At 40.8% G+C, this 18,216-nt stretch overlaps 1 protein-coding gene and 1 long non-coding RNA gene across 2 annotated transcripts; both read left to right on the top strand.

The window, feature by feature from the left end:
• Positions 1-9,141: 9,141 nt before the first annotated feature.
• LOC142398456 (uncharacterized) lies at positions 9,142-10,240 on the top strand. Its single transcript, XR_012772801.1, has 3 exons — positions 9,142-9,223; positions 9,909-10,031; positions 10,165-10,240. It is a non-coding gene; the product is annotated as an uncharacterized LOC142398456 (long non-coding RNA).
• Positions 10,241-10,910: 670 nt separating this feature from the next.
• On the top strand, positions 10,911-16,956 carry LOC142399014 (MAM and LDL-receptor class A domain-containing protein 1). Its single transcript, XM_075483344.1, has 14 exons — positions 10,911-10,973; positions 11,322-11,436; positions 11,546-11,689; positions 12,213-12,400; positions 12,759-12,924; positions 13,646-13,864; positions 13,958-14,136; positions 14,691-14,928; positions 15,288-15,447; positions 15,525-15,639; positions 16,169-16,286; positions 16,433-16,529; positions 16,635-16,710; positions 16,800-16,956. The coding sequence occupies exons 1-14, from the start codon at positions 10,911-10,913 to the stop codon at positions 16,899-16,901; spliced, it is 1,980 nt and encodes a 659-aa protein (XP_075339459.1). The 3' UTR covers positions 16,902-16,956.
• The last annotated feature ends 1,260 nt before the right edge of the window (positions 16,957-18,216 follow it).

Below are 18,216 nucleotides of genomic sequence, written 5' to 3'. Positions count from 1 at the left end.
TGGATTACAATGTTCCACTTCATCTAAACACTGTGCTTTTCATTTAAAGCAAAAAGCAACACTTTGGTTTCATGTGTGCACAAACATTTTTTTACTTTATTTTTGCTTGTGCACTTGATCTTTTGCAAACTGCAGACTTTTAGATCTTTTCAGTTCACTGCTTTTCGTTGGAGATCCTTTTTTTTTCCCGTTCATGGTTTTTTCCTTGATGATTATGTTGGTACTTCCAGATCCGTCGCACATTAACTTAACAGTGTTTATCAATGATGCTGCTGAGCCGCGTCCTGTATGGAGTACGAGGGGTTATACGAATGACACGTGGATCCTAGACAGAGTGGACTACAGCGCTTCAGGGCCTCACCAGGTACATTGAATATAATTTCATTGCATTCCCTTGTCATTCTTTTTCGTGAAATACTACTACTGAACGAGTTTAATTAGAAGCTTCAAGCAAAGCGTCTTCCTTTATTTCAGATTATTTTGCAAGCCGTGAGTAAAGCCTCAGCACATGGAAGTTTTTCTCTGGATGATGTCCACATCATCAGGGGCAAGTCATGTGACGATGTTAACCCAAACACCACACCAAACCCCCCCACCACGACCACAGCTGCTCCTCCCACCGCCATGGACTGTGCCTTTGAAGAAGGTGAAACTGGAGTTTAATGGAGTTTAAGTAGATTGTGAGATACCAGTGAATTCCGAAATGTTATGTTTGCTTGGAGGAAATTTAACTGGAGAGGCACTTGAAGATGTCAGCTGAATTGTTATTTTATTTGGATATTTACATACTTTTGATTGAGTATTCTCTGTCTACTTTTACTGAAATTACTAGTACATTATTTCACAATTTAAATATATTTCATGTAAAACAGGTCTGTGTAACTGGGTCCAGGAGGTAAGCAATGACGTGAACTGGACTCTCAGTAGTGGAATACAAGTGGACGAGCCATGGGATGGACCTCAGTATGATCATACTGTTGGGAATAATCATGGTATTGATTATGGATAACAATATAAACACACACACACACGCATTGCTATATGTAAGAGGAATATGTTTTATTTTTTCCTATTGCGGTTTCATTGCAGTGTGCATATCTATGAACTGTTTCAAGATCTTTTAGTGGGTTTTTTCTGTGGTTTTTGGACATACAGTATTACAGGCTACACAACTAACACTTGAAGGAAAACAAGTTGTAATTGATTGTGAATAATGTTAGCTGGAGCTGTTTACCTTGTCACTTGCTAGATTTCTTGTTATTGCTCCAGTAAAGTGCGTCATCATCACAGAACTAACAACTGTTGAGTGATTTGCATCAGTTTATCTCTTCTGGTCTCTGGTCATCCTTTTTTTTCTACCAAGGTTTCTTTTTACTGCTGAATGGATCTGGATCTAAAGACAGTGAGAAAGCAGTCATCTCTGTTCCTGTCCTCAATCCTTGGTCACAAAGCTGCATTGAATTTTGGTATTACATGCTTGGGCCTTCAGTATCCACGCTGGATCTGCTGGTTCAGACGGTATGTGCCCGAGTTAAAACCACAAGAAACTTTCTCTTAAATACATCGACAGCAGTATTTTACCTTAGAGATATAATTATTTTATATGTTCCAGAATTTTTCTGAAGTTTTAGTCTGGACTCGTCAGGGGACACAAACTCCAGAGTGGATGAATGCTCAAGTAACGATCGTCATGGACGACGCACTCCGGGTAATCTTTAATGTTTGCATGTTTTCAAACCTCTAATATACCCCTCATGGATTTTTTAAGCTTGATTATAATATTTTAAATTATTTTTAAACACAAAAGAGTTGTTGCATACTGTATGAGTGTGTAAATATGTATAATAATAATATAAAGATAATATAATGTATGAATGAGAACCACAGTTAAAAGCACTTTTGAGAACCTAAATAAGGTAAGAAAAAAATGCTGGCAAACCATTTAGCCTTTCTGTATTAATTGGGCCATTTGACTGTTCGTCTTTTTTTTTTTTTTTGTGGAAAACCAAAATAGGGCAGCAGAGTTTTTTCAAGAACAGACTTTTTGATTCATTGACTAGTCTGGACCACAATTGTATTTTACTTATTGATACTGAAAGATGAATAAATGATCTAATATCCGAATGTGCAAGTTTTGCACATGCATTGAATTTAATTTCAAATGCTATAATACCTTCAAGTTTAATCTAAAGAGGATACAGACACAAAAGTCAAGTACGTATGTATGCTACATTTGTATGTACTGTATACGAAATCTTTCGTATAATAAGAATGTCTTTATCTTGTATTTTTCTGTTAGATTTTGCCATTATTTCTCCTTCATCCACAGATAATGTTCAGTGGCCGCAGAAACATCCACAGCCAAGGATTCATAGCTGTTGATGATATTACTGTGAAAGAGGGAGCCTGCAGTAATCAGAGTACGTAAACACTGATGCAAACAGGTGTCAAAAATATAGTAGAGATTGTTTTACCATGCTGCCTTTTTCTTCACTATTTTAGACTTGTGTGGGTTTGATTCGGACACATGTGGCTTTGAGAACAGAGTCATTCTCCGGGGTCTCTGGGAGCGCAGAAAGGGAACAAAGCATCATGTGGATCACACCTATGGAACTGAAAATGGTGAGTGCAGAACTCTGGTGCAGTGTAGCTGCGGAGTGTAACATGTATGCAGTGCTGCTCTGTTCTAGACAACAAGATGAAGCACACACACTGAATGTGAATCAATGGGGAGCGTTGTGTTAATATCAGATCCTTCCTGTCCTGGGGATCGGGTTGAAAGTTTCTTAACAAGACAGGAAATTCTGTTTTTTAGATTAGGAATCATATTGTGTAGTATTGTATTGTAAAGTTGTAAAAATGTTTGTATCCTAATTATCTTATCTTTAGCGCTTGTTTTTTAAGTGCTTACTACTACTATTCCAGCTTCACATTTCACATGTAAATAAACTGTGTTGGGAGAGCAACTGATAATAACTTTAGTTCATTTTTTTATCATTATTATTTACAAAGGACTTGCAAAATATTCAGTTAGCTTCTTTTACAAAGATTTTATGGGGAAAATCTTTTTTTGATTAAAGCAAAAATTCCTATGTTTCATCTCAAAATAATTGTGCATATTTTCTGTATCTAGCTGCATTGTGCTTGGCACAGTAGCTGGGGTTATTCCTAACAGCAGTAAAAACAGCCTGTTTAAAGTGTTTATCTGTGGATGTGTGTGTGTGTGTGCGTGTGCGTGTATAGGTTTTTACATGACTGTGATGACCCCCAACTCTACTCATTCTGAGGTAGCTGAGTTGCTCACACCAAAGTTCACCTCAGCTACAGAGATGTGTATACGCTTCTGGTGAGTCTGGTGCTGCCATCACACTTATTATACAATATTTTCTGATTCACATTTCAACGCTGGCATTCATTTGATGTTTGCTTTTTCAGGTACTGGTTGCCTACAGATTCCTCTAACATCCTTTCTATCCACGTGCTGAGAAGTGGGGACCTGGGCGATGCACTTTGGCAGCGGCCTGGATCGCCCTCTACAGACTGGGAGGTGGCAGAGGTCACCGTGTCCTCACCTGCAAAATTCTATGTAAATTCATCGAAGAATCAAATAGCATCTTACACAGTATACCATTAAGATGCACACTGCTTTTTCTCTTTCCTGCAAGGTTCCTACCCAAAACAGTTGTGCTCTGTCTCCAGGTCGTGTTTAAGGCCATCCACGTGCCTGGCACTAATGATACAGTGAAAATAGATGATTTCTCTGTGAGGGACGGGGCCTGCAGTCCTCCAGGGAACTGTGACTTTGAGTCTGGACAGTGCACCTGGGTCAACATCCCGAAAGTAGATGGACATGAGTGGGTTCTGGCCAGTGGAGAATCCCACGGTCCACCAACAGACCACACCACTGAGACTCCAGAGGGTATGACATTTTCATAAAGCAGAGTGTGGATGTTTCAGGTCCTGAAAGTGAACTGAGAAGGCTCTTCAAGCTAGATACCACATTGAGTAAACTGAGAAACAACTTGACCAAATCTTTGGTTTAACCAGCCTTTATGTTTCAAGGTGCTTGGCAGGGAGGTTGTTCCACATATTTCTGAAAACTTGCCACAGTTCATGTCTGTATTTGGGCTGTCTCAGTTGTATTTGTATCTTCATGTAATCTCAGTCCGATAAGATGATGTTGAGATCAGGCAGCCCAGTCTCACCAAAACACATGTGACAGGTACGTTTTCCCACTTGTCCCATTTGTAGTGGTTTGATAATACATGGCGAAGCTGTTATTTTCTGTCAGACAGCGTTCTTGTGACACGATGGGAATCCCAACCCATGAATGGTAAAATGTCTTTAAAACCATGTAGATTTTTGTAACTAATGAAGTGTAGACCGAACCAGTTACATGAATTTGAACCCTGACCATGTTCTGCTGGTCAAAAAGAGTGGGTGACTTTTCTGAGCATACCCACAAAAGCAAAGAGAGGTTGGCAGAAAGGAGAATCAGCCCGCTCAATTAAAGTAAAGATATATTTGCTGCTACGTTCACACATCGTCGTACCTGCTGATTTGCCAGAGGTTTTACTCGAAATGTGAAAAATCTCTGTTAGAAGTCCGGAGAAAATGACGCGGGAGTTTGCCACAGCTCCAGAGCATCTCTAGAACCTTTCAGGATTCCAGGGCATTGAAAACAGGGTAACAGTGTCCAGGATATCATGATTCACAGTTTGAAAAATTTCCGTTTGATGATTCAATATGTGAAAAAACTGGCATCTCAAAAACTGCCAGTATAGCACCCTCTGATTGATGATAACAGAAGCCTCTGTTTTACTGACACAGCATGTTAGTTAATAACTTCTCTTTTTCTCCTTGACTTGTGTCCTAATGCTGACATTATCTCCCCTCTGCCCTGTAGAGAATCTCATGTCTTAAACTTGCACTAAAATAACTAGAAAACATAGTAGTCTCCAACCAACTTTAACCTTTCTTCTGTTCCAGTTTGAACTATTAAAACAACCAAAATTAGTGCTTCTGCAAAGTGTTAACAGCTGTCAGTTTATGCTAAAAGTAAGTGCCTCATGAAGCACAAGTTCTCTTATCTTGGAATATTTAAATTACTTAGGATATATAAATCAATAACTGCTTGGGAAAGAAATGCATAATTCTTTGGTTTGGCTTAATATTTTGGTTTTCTGTTTGCATGTAGGTTGGTTCTTGTTGAGCTCACCCCTTCACCAAAACCACCGCAGTGTAGCCCAGGTAGTGTCTGAATGGATCCAGTTGAAAGACACCTCCTCCTGTCTTACCTTATGGCACCATATGGACAACAGGTTGGCAGGGGGGAAAAAAAGAATGGAAAAAAAAAACACAGAGTCATGGCTTTTTTTTCCCACTACATACAGTATGTGACAATGCAGTACAAGGATGCACTTTATCCTGTTGTTTAGTTTCCTCATCGACTTCCTCAGGAAGTGTGAACAAATGTCATGTAGTCATGAATCACCTGCTTCACTTTGTGCAAGACTGAAGATTCTGTGATAGAGTTCACTTTTTACATCAGACTTACTATTAGCATTGAATCAAGTAAGATTATTTCACTTTAAAACAACTTCAAGAATAGGATTTTGGGGAATATTGAATAGCATTTTGGCTTCATTATCATACAAATTTGAAGAAAAGGTTCTGCTTGTCAAAGATTTCAAGAGTAACATAACTTTAGGAGATCACTGTCACAGAATACATTTCTGGATAGTTTTTTTAAACAAATTGTTTTGGGTTAAAATAACTTGTTTTGACATGATAAACTTAACCATGACATTTGTGTGTTGGTTGTCAGTGCCTCTGGGACACTACGGGTCTTCATGTGTTCAGGCCCGTCGCAGAAGGACCTTCTGTTCCACAGTAACAGCAGTGGGAGCAGCTGGAACAGGTTCTCTCTGTCTGTAGAGACATCGAAACCTTTCCAGGTACTCGAAAACTGCTATGGTTAAAAAAAAAAAAAGAAGAGTACTGATAGAGAGGAGTATTTTAATTATGATGTTTTCATATTCTTAACAACAGCTGTTGATTGAGGCAGAGTCTAACAACATGGGATTTATTGCCATCGATGACATCAGTCTCAAATCAGGTCTTTGCCAAGGTACAGATGTCATTGTTTCATTCATTGCCATTCCTTTTTGTCGTCTTTACCGAAGTCTGTTTCCTATTAGAAATTAATCAAATTGTTTTTCTATTCTTGCAGAGAATGAAACAAGTTCAGGATTTTTGGGCTGTTCATTTGAAAATGGCACCTGTGACTGGGAAGACATGAGTGTTGGCCAGTTTCAGTGGGTGAGAAGGAATGCTTCTGGAAACGAAGGACCCAATGTGGACAACACACTGGGCACTGAACTCGGTAAGGCTCGAAGACTCTGAACTAGAAGACACTGACCCGGCAGGCTGCGTCACACTCGTGATGTTTTCAACACACGGACACACCTTTATAAGGGATAGAACTCAGATTTTAGCCAAGTTTTTTCTATCAATGAACGTGCTATATTTCAAGGCTTTTTGCAAAACAGCTAATTGATAATTGTTGTAGTTTGAATGATCACAGTAAATATTCAGGTTGTAGAAGTACAACACAAATTTGAATAACTTTTTCATAGTTCTTCCCTTTAATAAAAGATCAAATCTTAAGAAATCCAGCAGATGTAAAGTGTTTCTTGTCGTCACAATCGACATAAATATCTCTTACTCCCACTTTATTACCCCATCTCAGCTTAATATATCTACCTGTTTCTGCACTGACTCTTTCAGGTTGGTACATGGCAGTCGAGGCTGATCGGGGAGAACAAATGAGCCCTGCTGCCCTGCAGAGCCCCATCATGAAACAGGCCAGCACAACCTGCACACTACGCTTCTTCCACAACATCTATGGAGAAGGTAAGTTATTTTTCATTTGCACCTATGAATGTGCAGCATTTAAGAAAAAAAATAAAAATGGTGTCCGAGCCTCCTTCCTACCTGGTTCATTATTTTTGTGACTGTTACAGACTCACAGCTCAGTGTGCTGCTAAAGGAGGGCTCCAGGACCACCACTCTGTGGTGGTTATCTGGTAACCATGGAGATTTGTGGCAGCACGGTGAGGTTAGAGTTGGCCGAAACCCGCATGACTTTATCATCCTGTTTGAAGCCTCCAGGAACTTCAACAAGCCTGGACACGTAGCCATTGATGATGTTGACTTTATCAACTGCTCCCTGCCTGGTAATCTGCCCGCCTTTCAATGCTTTTGGACTCCTTTTTTTTTAAGTTGATTTACATCAATGAAACAGCTTTTCATTGATGTGTAGAGCCCCAGCCATGGTGTCCTGAGAGTATGTTCATGTGCAACAACAGCGTCTGTATCCACCCCAACCAAGTGTGTGACTTCAGTGAGGACTGCGGGGACTGGTCAGATGAGAACAACTGTGGTGAGATATAGCAGGTGTTAAATGGGAGATTGTATGGTTAATCCCAACTGTGCATGCACACTTTGCTCGATACTGCAGGTGCCTCCTTTGCTCTGTAAGGACCCTCAGATATAAAATATTTGAGTATATTTTCTCTGGACTTCAGGTTTCAGTTTTCCTGAAAAAGTTGTCTATACTGGATATGTAAATGATTGTCAACCTCCTTCATCACATTACCTTCTAACACCGTAGATAAACATGGTGTGGTGGAGCGCTGCAACTTTGAACATGGCCTCTGTTTCTGGGAGGAAAGTGATGTGGACACACCTGAAGCTGAGTGGATGCATCACAAAGGACAGGAAGCTTGGCCCAACCACGGGCCTCCCAGGGATCACACCCTGAACTCTGCTGCAGGTCTGAGACTGAGCTGCTGAGCTATACTGAATGATAATGCTCCAGATTTAGCCCCTCTTCTGCAGTACTGCTGTACTTTAACTTCATTTGTACTCTGTGTTATACAGGTCACTATGTTACACCTGCAGCTCAGCTGACTGTGAAGGGCCAGACATCAGAGATTCTCTCCAAAACATTGCTACCCAGCTTCAACTGCACTGTGAGTTTTCTGTATATTGATCAATTGCATTATTTACAGGCATTAAAAAAGAACTTTAGGACGGTATTTTTCAGCTAATACTTGGTGGTCGATCATGAAAGAAGAAACGGAGAAACAAAAAAAACAAAAACACAATAACCTACGGAGGATCTGATCATCTAATATGCTGGAAGAATGGCATTAAATGGCAAAAACTGGCATTCATAATATATGAAAAGTTTTCTTAGAAAAAAACTTTAATATCACATATTTGTCAACAGTGCTTTTACTATCTATTTGAAGTTAGTTGTCATTTTTACTGTTTTCCAGTCCTCAGGGATGATTAAATGTTTACAGAAAAACAGGCTGTCAGACTGCAGTAAATATCGTGATGATTGTTGTTGCAGTAATTTAACGGCAGTTTTGCGTGAAGTAAAAGAAAAAACACTTTAGAGAGCTTCAGAAAAGCTTGTGCTCTTGTACTTTTCTGTGTTCATTTTACTCTTTCAACCTTTGTAGGTAAGGTTCTTCTACTTCTGTGTGGACGATGCTGCAGCCAGACTGACAGCACTGTCCAGGACGCTGACGTCTGGTACTGACGACAGACAGTTGTGGCTCAGGGAGCCATCGCAGAGCTACAGTTGGCAGAGAGCAGAGGTCACTTTCTCCTCCTCAGTTAGAAGCAAGGTTTGTGAGAACACACTTTGCTAATTGACCTCGTTTATAAAAATGCTGGCTCAAACTTGTAAATAAGATTTTAGAATTTTGTTTAAAGGCTACAAAAATGACTTATTGTTATAAGCAAAGTCTAACTGTTGTTTTAAATTTATCTCCTCAGCTTGTCTTCAGATATGAGCTCGGAGAAGCTCACATGGGGCTGGTTGCAGTGGATGACATCTCATTCTCCAGAGAGTGTCTTTTTGACCCTGACAACAGCAAACTACCCAGTACATCTCCCACCTCTGCCCCACCAACACCGTCAACCTCGACTGCACCCATTAATCCCTGTCAGGCAAGTTAGAGTATGAGGAGCTCATGGCTGCAGGAGTCTAAAGTTTTCCAAAAAGCAAGTGTCAATTCTCTTTCATTGGGGTTGCAGGATGGTGAGTTTTTTTGCCAGCTGTCATCCGGTAAAGTGTGTATTCCGGCCACGTTGCAGTGTGATTATCGTCCAGACTGTCCTGAGGGGGAGGACGAAGCTGGCTGTGGTGAGAGCTCCATGTTGCATTTACAATATTTATTCAGATAGGCAGGAGAGTCACTGTTGCCATTTTGTTAACACTTTAAAGTGTGTTACTGAAACGACTGATTCGTACTGAGGTGAGTTTAACTCTATCAGAAGGTGGAAAACAATATGGAAAAATGACATTTCTTATCGGCTACTTACACACATGAACAGCAGAGATTTTCAGGAAAAAGAACAGACAGTTTTGCACTTTTTCTACAGTCGCTGTCGACAGAATGGCTTCAGGGCAGGAAAGTCTCTGCCTGTGATTCACTTTTGCAGCTTGAAATGCAAGGGAGGGGAAGACGTCCACGACAAAAGTTCTGCAGCAAATACTACTGTGTCACAATGGCTAAAAAAACACTTTCTGTTGAATCCTCATTTAGAAGCAGTAGCTTGTACTGTTGCCGCTCGTTTGCATTGGGGTTTCTGTGAAATGTCTCCTACTCTCATTGATGTAACAATAGTGTTTGCAAACAAACATCTTTGCAGCTTTATGTATTGCATAGATGGACTTAATCAGATTTTTCTAAAACTGTGAAGTTTTGCAAAACAGTCTGGTTTAAATCACGAATTTCAATTCGCCAAGCATTGCCCTTTCTTTTTTTTTTTAATAGAAACTAGCAGGACATACATGGTATTACTCACTTCTGTACTCGTCACTTTAGGGCCATGCACATTTGAGAAGGATCAGTGCCAGTGGACGGACACCAGTGACGGACAGAGTTTGTGGCAGAGACAGAAAGCCAGTAACAACACGGAGCCACCGAGCGATCACACAACAGACACTGGTGACTTTAATGATTTATTGACTGATTTAGATGAAGAATTGATTGTGGGCCCATGATGTGTGAAAGGAGCTAGACTCCTCCTTCCTGATGTCTGAGGGCCAGCTTTGTTCATTCAGTTGTCCTTCATTCTCAGGCTTCTACATGAGAGTGAATGCCAGTCTGGAGTCCACCCTCAGTGAAGCCAAACTCCAAAGCCCCCCACTCCCCCCTTCATCCCCCTACTGCGAGATTCTGTAAGTTATAACCACTGTAAATGTTCTCTGATTATCATGCTGAATTCATTAAAAATATTTCATCTGCTGAAAAGTTGAATATTTTAGTGTATGAATTGCTCAATATGCTTGCTCCCCACAGCCCCCGTCCTTCCACCATGCAACTCTCCTCCTAATCCGACATTCTCTTCTTCTTCCTTCCTTCTTTCCTAAACCCAGGTTTCACTTCCACATCAGCTCAGAGAGTACTGGGTCACTCAGAGTGCTTATGCAGCAAGCTGAAGGTGGTGAAGCAATCCTGTGGTCACGCAGTCACAATACCGTCTCCCCCTGGACCCCGGAGCATCTGCCTGTAGGCCTGCACCAGCAGCCTTACAAGGTGTTTTTGTCGCGCATTTACTCACCAAAACTTTAAATTCATAAAAATTCATAGAAGGGAAGATTTTAAAGAAAGTGACAGAGTGTGTAGAGAGGATGTCCACTTTTCTAAAATATGCAGGATCGTTGGTGCACTTCAGCATTCACCAAGTGAAGAGAGAGAGCCAGAGAAGACTGTCCCAAAACTGGGACAGCAGGTGCACAGTCCTCGTATGTGCTCGACTGAGAGTAAGGGACAACTAGTGGGTTACAATTAGAGGATCTGAGAGGTCTAGTGAGGATATTCAACATGGAAAGATCACTGGTGTGTTCTATTGACAAGCCAATGTTGTGTCATGAGAACCAGGATGACGTGAGAGCGGAGTGTGGTAGAAGAGCTTTGGGTCAACAGTAAACAGGTAACAGATTCTCGGTTTGAACACGAATGGAGAGAGCCACAGCTGTCTGTGAGTGATGAGACAAAAGCAGGAAAGAACCATTTTGGATTTCTGGAAAGATAATGAGGGGCGTCATTAAGTAACGTAACGTGTTTATCAAGTTTCAATGAACAGGTCAGAGTATAACAGCAGTCCCAGTGCCAGAACTGCATTACATTTTCCAATATTTGTATATAGATTCATACGAGCAGTAAAATCAAAAGTCCTCTTTATTTTCGGGGACACATTTCCTTTATAGGATTTATGACTGTTTGTGTTTTCAGGTTTGGTTCAGTAGTACAAACAAAGCAACACAGGAGACTCCAGGTACTGGAGACCACGTCGTTGCTGTGGATGACATCTCTTTTCTGAACTGTGAAAGATCCTACCAGCCGCCAGGTAAATAGGGTTTCGTTCAAGTTTCATAAAGTTAGTGATCTGGTTTTGAACGAGAGGTAATAGTTTGAGTATGATCCATTTATTTTGAAAAAACTTCTTTTCTCTTCAGCACTGCCTTCCTTCAGCTGTACTTTTGAAGACGGCCTTTGCGTTTGGGTGCAGGGAGCTGAAGATGAGCTGGACTGGCTCAGCAGGTCAGGCCCGACTGAAACCCCCAACACTGGGCCGGCAGGAGACCACACAACGGGCAAAGGTCAACACTAAACTTTCGTTGTACATGCAGTTCTCTTAAGATTTTACAGATCAGCCAGCAGTAATCTTGTGTACTTAAGGATTACCTCAACTATAATATCGCATGCGTTGGGAATTTTCCTTTAAGGCCTTTATATATTTCCTGAGAAGCCGCCACCATTAAGCGTTACTGGAAAACAATTTACAAGAAGCAGATATTACGGTAGTCAGACAAAGATGAAAGCAACACTAATAATAAAGAATAATAAAGAATAAATCTTTTTGACAACCTTCTTTTTCTGCATTAGCAGGCTTTGTCAGTATGATGAAAAAGCTTACCTTGTACCTTTAACTCTTAGAGTCATTCTTACACAATTAGAGGCACAGGCCTCTAAGACTGCTTGATTATAAAATGATCTAAAAGGGGAAGATCGCACCTCCATGATCTCAACAATCTGTGGACATGGGTGGAAATTATGTACGTGTTTAATCAAATTATCAAAGGCTAAAAGAGAGTTGTATTTATTTGCTTATTTATTTCACAGGGATATACCTTTATATCAACAGTTCCCCACAGAGCATAAAGGGAAAATCAGCCCAGCTTAAGTCATCATTGCTGCCACCTGCTGGTGACCAAGGATACTGTTTCACTTTTTGGTATCACATGTTCGGAGCAACTGTCGGTTCTTTAAGGATGGTTCTACAGTCAACTGATCCCTTGGAGAAGACACTGGTGAAACATACAACATTTTAGCTGTTTAATGAGTTTATTTTATGTGTGATCAAGTGAAGTAAGTAAAGGTCAGAAAATGCTGCTCTGATTTCATTTATGATGTTTAAGTCAGGGCACTTTACTTCCCTTTGCTGCAGTGTTAGAAAACGGCGTGCAACTGATTGAGAAATATTTGCGGCTGTTTCCTCCCGATTTGTTTTTATACTTTTCTCACAGTTGTGAAATACTGATTGCAAAATAACATTAATGCATGGTATAATGACTGCAAGCTGCACACTTTCGGAGTATACCACTGTGTTGCAAAAAGCTCCTCACATCCTCATTGTTACAAGTGAATCAGCCTCTTGTCTTCCTGTAGGTGTGGCAAAAATTAGGAAACCAGGGGGATGAGTGGTTGCTGGTTCAGAGCCACGTGACCCTGCAGAGAGTACACCAAGTGGTCCTGGAAGCAACGGTGGGAGGAGAGGCTGGAGATATAGCCATCGATGACATCTCCCTCATCCATGGACCATGCCCAGCCTCCGGTAATAAGGCTGTAGCTGAGGAAAATCCCTCCAAAAATGAACTCACAAATATCTCTATTTCTGATTTTGTGATTTCTCGTCGATCAGTTTTAAATTAATCTGTAAATACAATACAATGCTCCTTGTTAAACTGACATATTTGTTTGTCCCTCATCTTATTTCTCTAGATGTGCTGAAGTTGAATGTTGAGCTTTCTTTCTTCCATGTTACCTCTCATTTCTTCATGTTTGTTGCCGCTTACGTGATCAGACGGTGCACTAAGAAGCACCTGTGTTTGCCTGTGTTTGCTGGCTCGACAAAGCCAAAAGCTCTACTCAGAGATATTGGATACCATGACGGTGGTTTTGATGCTTCATTGCTAACCCAGGCTTTATCTTGAGGCTCTATGCGCGCCCATAAAATATGGGCATTGTATGCATAATTTACCGCTTCTTCCACACAAATAACACCAGTCACCAGACACGTCATTTACCAGAAAAACAGTTAATATGGATGGAGGGATGAGAAAAACAAAGAAGAGAGAGGGAGAGTTATAAAATAAGTCCCATACAAGTTTTTTCCTTTCTTTCCTCTCTTTCAAAATCATCACACTGACTATGAAATTTTAAGGAAACCTATTATCTATTGAAGAAAGACATTGGAGGAAAAGACACTTGCAAAACTGCAAAGTACATGTATGATGTTCAAAATATACTTTCTGTGATGTTATCTTGTCCTACAGATTTGTGTGACTTTGAGGAGGGCAGCTGTAACTGGCAGCAGGTGACAACCGATGACTTTGACTGGGTCAGACAGTCAGGCCCCACGAACGACCCCAACACGGGACCAGACAGCGACCACACCACCAACACAGCCATTGGTCATTACTACTATCTGCCGTCTTCGGCTGATGACCCAGCCGGCCAGAAAGCTTCAATGTCATCACCACTGTACCCTGCAGGTGGGAGCAGCCGAAATAAAAATGCGCTATATGCTATACGCTATATATTCCCAATAATAAATCACATGATTTTTTTTTTCCCGACCTTTTCAGACAAAGGATTTTGTGTACAGCTCTGGTACCACATGTACGGTAGAGGAGTGGGGACGCTGAATATTTACCAGCAGAGTGAGGACGAGAAGGAAGCTCTGATTTTCTCGCAGACAGGAGACCAGGGCCGCCTGTGGAGGTTCGCTCAGGCTTCACTCCTGCCTCGTGTTCAGCCTTACAGAGTGAGTCCCACAGATATACCCAAGATAGGGTTCCCACATTTCCCACATCATTTAATTGAATTGTAAGCTCTCCATACGGTTTTTCAGCTATTTATCCACAACAACCTGGTATAATCCTCAGATATGAGCTCTGTTTGTCCATTCAGTACATCAGTGTTCCTTGTGTGATGGACTTAATTTTTGGCGTCACCAGTTCTGAAATTAATCCTGCAGGAGCTGTTGTGCCAGCGAAAAATGTTCTCCTTCTTGATGTTTAAGTTATTTCTCTTTGACAGGTTAAATTACTGTACAATTACTGAGCATGGTTGTAAATACAATTTAAAAAGTCACTTCATAGTCTTTAAACACAGAATTAAATTTAAGACAGTAAACAGTACAACAGCGCTCTCAACAGTTCTCATTACCTATGAGAATTACCTAAAGCAAATATATATCTCTAAACCTGAATACATAAAACTGCAGGAGCAAATAATACAGCACTGAAAGTAAGAATGTTGTTATTCTCTTGATCAGTCAAAGGCTTTCCGTCAGTAGTTGCACACTGTGTGTCTCAGGTTGTGGTGGAAGGTGTGAAGGCTGGCCCCTCCCAGGAAGGAGACATGGCCTTCGATGATGTACAGCTGACAGACGCTCAGTGTCCCCCTCATGGAGTCTGTGACTTTGAGATCTCCCTCTGTAGCTGGAGCAACTTGGGTGGAGGAGTCGACCAGGGAGACTGGCTCCGGGGTGGAGGAGCCTCCCCGAACCCCAACACAGGACCCAGTGTCGACCACACCACCAACTCTACTCATGGTAGTAACATACTATGTAACAGCTGATTATTGAGAGTTGTTCAAGTGATCAAATCCACTTTAGAAACTTAAAAATGAAAACTCATTGCCACTGGTTCAGTTGACTCTTGAATGTAACAATCCATTGAAACTGTAATGAAAAGCAGCATTACAAGATGATAAATCACTCTTAGTGGATGTGGATCTTGTTCTAGATACAGTTATTGATATCAAAAAAGGCTGGCTGGATAAATCATCAGTAATCAGACCTGAAATGCTCCAGTGTGTAATTGTTGCATACCACCTGATATACCTGCTTCTCCGAAGGGACAGTGACAGAGGAGCACCTTCCTTTAACTGATTGTGTCATGTTTCCACCAGGTCACTATGTTTACGTGGACAGCTCAGTGGGTGAGTGGGGAGACACGTCCTTCCTGATCAGTGACGTGTTCCAGCCCTCCTCTAGAGGGCACTGTCTCACATTCTGGTACCACATGTTTGGAAACCACGTTGGGACTCTTAAAGTCTACATAAACGACAGGTCTGAGGATTGTCGACATTAAACATGAGCTTTTAGCCAGTAGCAAAGGGTCTATTTAAACCTATTCTCTCCTATAGGAAAATACACGCAGGTGGCGATGAGGAGGGACTCCTGAAGTGGATTGAAACAGGAAATAAGGGAGACCAATGGCAGCAGGCTCGTGTGTCCATTATACACAAGGAAGCATTCTGGGTAAAAAATTTATTAATTTACCAGACACATGAAATATAAGGATTTAGTGTTTTAGTTCAACAATCTTGCTCATTGATCTCTTTTATTATATTATTGTATTTCATGAAATGTCATGTCATTATTTCTTTAGTTCCAATGAAGTCCTTACATTGCACACTGTCAGAATTGGCAAACTGATCATGCCTGACTCTCTACTTCTCAACCCTTTCCATCTGAAACGCCCCTCTGTGCAGTATCAGAATGTTCACCGAGGCTATCACTGCCTACAATCCTGTGCCCTCCCCCCCAAAATCCAGTGACTTAGCATCCGATCATGACCACGTTATATGACAGGGCTTTGCAACAACCTTATCCTTCCACTTCATCTTCAGCCACTTAATCAATTTAGATCTGGTGTCAGTCATAAGAGCCAACATTTTCTGAGAAATGCATTATTGTTTTTATAACATTTACCAGCAGCTGTTTGAGTCTGCTGAATTTCTTAATGGGTGTTCTGACTTTAAACATCTATCTCTTTCTTATTTCACAGTTTGTGTTTGTGTATCAGAGAGGGATGAGTACAGGTGGAGACGTTGCTCTTGATGATATCACCATCATACCCAGTGAATGCTACTCAGACCCTCCCATCAACCCTTCTGATGATAACGGTAGTCCTCCTTAGATACTTCATCTCATCAGCACGACAATTGGGTTTTAGTAGCCTGATTCTTTTAGAAAATGTATCATTAAAGCAACTTAATCATCTAATTCCTTTTCGAAATGTTGATATCAACACGGTTCCTTGTGTCTATAGATACGTTCTCAGTTGGCCTTGCAGTTGGTCTGACTCTGCTGACTGGAGTCATCATCTCCATCATCCTCTTTATGCTGAACCGGAAGTGGAGTACAATGTACACAGTGATTTATTCCATAAATAGCGAACATCATGAAAATAATATAACTGAGTTATGTTCTCAGTAATGTTCTTGGCTTGCATGTATGCTTGTGTGTTGCAGGAACAAGCTGGTAATTATGACTAATGAAGAGACCGACCAGAACTCTGTTTTCGACCTCTCTGGCGGCAGAACAGATGTGAGGATTAGTTGTCATGAGGATTTGGTGACAGAACATCTCACAGCTTGACTGAGATTGAAATATTTGAATTTTCATTTTTTTTTCAGGGCACAGAGCATGGATCTGAATCGGACTTTTCCTTCTTCAACAAAGTTTATGACCCATCGCCTCATTCAAATGATGACACCATGGCCTCGTCTGATGCTTAGTGAAGACATTTCTTCTTCAAGAATAAAACAAATGGAATACTACTAACTTGTTGCTTGTTAGGTTTTAATTAAATGTATTGTAATTTCATTAAAGAAAGAAGATTACATGATGATGGTCATGTGCCATCTTTCTCTGGTAAATAATGTAACAGTAGATAAAGAAGAACATTTCAGTGTTACTGCAGATACTGCCATGTTTGCTATTTCTGACTGATTAAAATGACTTTTTTTATTAAGTGTATTTTTTAACAGCTAGTTTTAAGTAGATGGTTTAATTTTGCTCTGTAGAGACAGCAGAACCAGTTGCCCCGTTCTAATAGAGTAAAAGATCTGAGTTACGTTACCACAACTGAAAAGCTCTTAACCTTACATAGAATTCAGACCTAATCTGTTGAACACTTTTAATTTTGTAAAGACAGCAACATGTTTCGGAAGCCCTAATTAAACTAGATTAAACTAGGCACAAGAGAACAAGACTCTTAGGCTCAAGGTGCATTATTCAATTATTACCACACTGTTATCCTACTATCGAGTTGAACAACAAGAATTGTTGGTAAGTTCTATAAAGTAGCACATGGGGGTTTACCTTTGAGGACCAATGATAAAAAAAATAAATAAAGCAGACCAACAGCTTCTTATCAACTAGTGTCAGCACTCCAGAAGAGAATGCTCACACATCCACGTCATACTCCAGCTCCTTCTCCATCGCCTGCCTCTCCAGCTTCTAGAGATACTGTTCCCAACAACACAGAGAACTTGTAAGAATGTCGTTACAAGTTGTTACAGACCAACCACCAGGATGCTAATTCAGACCAGAGCCTGACATCAACTATGAGATTGTGTTCCCTGACAGGACTAAAAGACAGATGAATTACATGGACATCTGAGACTGCATGGATGCAGCAGGTCGCCACTGGCAGACTTTTATTTTTTTTAATCAGGGAGGTACTAGTGAGGCATTTGATTTTAATTGATTGACTTATCAAAGAATGCTTTCAGACCAGGACAGTCCGATAGATAGTTCGCACCTGCCCAAACTTAATAGACTACCCGAGGAAACAAACTCTGGTCTGTTAGGCGCAGAGCAAACAGCTCTGGTGTGACAGTGCCCTAAAACAGCTCTGCGGCTTAGACTTGTAATAATCTCAGTGCTCATCCTGTTGATATTAGGCATTTTCACACGTGCACCATAGCGCTGGTTTTTTCTTACATACAAAATGACTGAAACATCTGAATCAACATCTTGAGTTTTTATTTGCTGCCTGCCTGACATAAAATGCAACTAACGTTCTATTGAGGCCATGTGTGAATGGAT

Source organism: Odontesthes bonariensis, chromosome 14 (genome assembly GCF_027942865.1).
Source record: "Odontesthes bonariensis isolate fOdoBon6 chromosome 14, fOdoBon6.hap1, whole genome shotgun sequence".
Lineage (NCBI taxonomy): Eukaryota > Metazoa > Chordata > Actinopteri > Atheriniformes > Atherinopsidae > Odontesthes > Odontesthes bonariensis.
The sequence above is the reverse complement of the archived record's forward strand: the minus strand, read 5'-3'. Positions and strand labels throughout refer to the sequence as shown.

What these genes read in the sequence shown, in the direction of transcription:
- LOC142399014 (XM_075483344.1), top strand. Translation starts at nt 10,911, where the DNA reads ATGGAAAGATCACTGGTGTGTTCTATTGACAAGCCAATGTTGTGTCAT. An exon ending in GTCATGAGAACCAGGATGAC is followed by an intron (nt 10,974 to 11,321) that starts GTGAGAGCGGAG and finishes TTGTGTTTTCAG; the next exon opens with GTTTGGTTCAGTAGTACAAA. An exon ending in CAACCCTTCTGATGATAACG is followed by an intron (nt 16,287 to 16,432) that starts GTAGTCCTCCTT and finishes TTGTGTCTATAG; the next exon opens with ATACGTTCTCAGTTGGCCTT.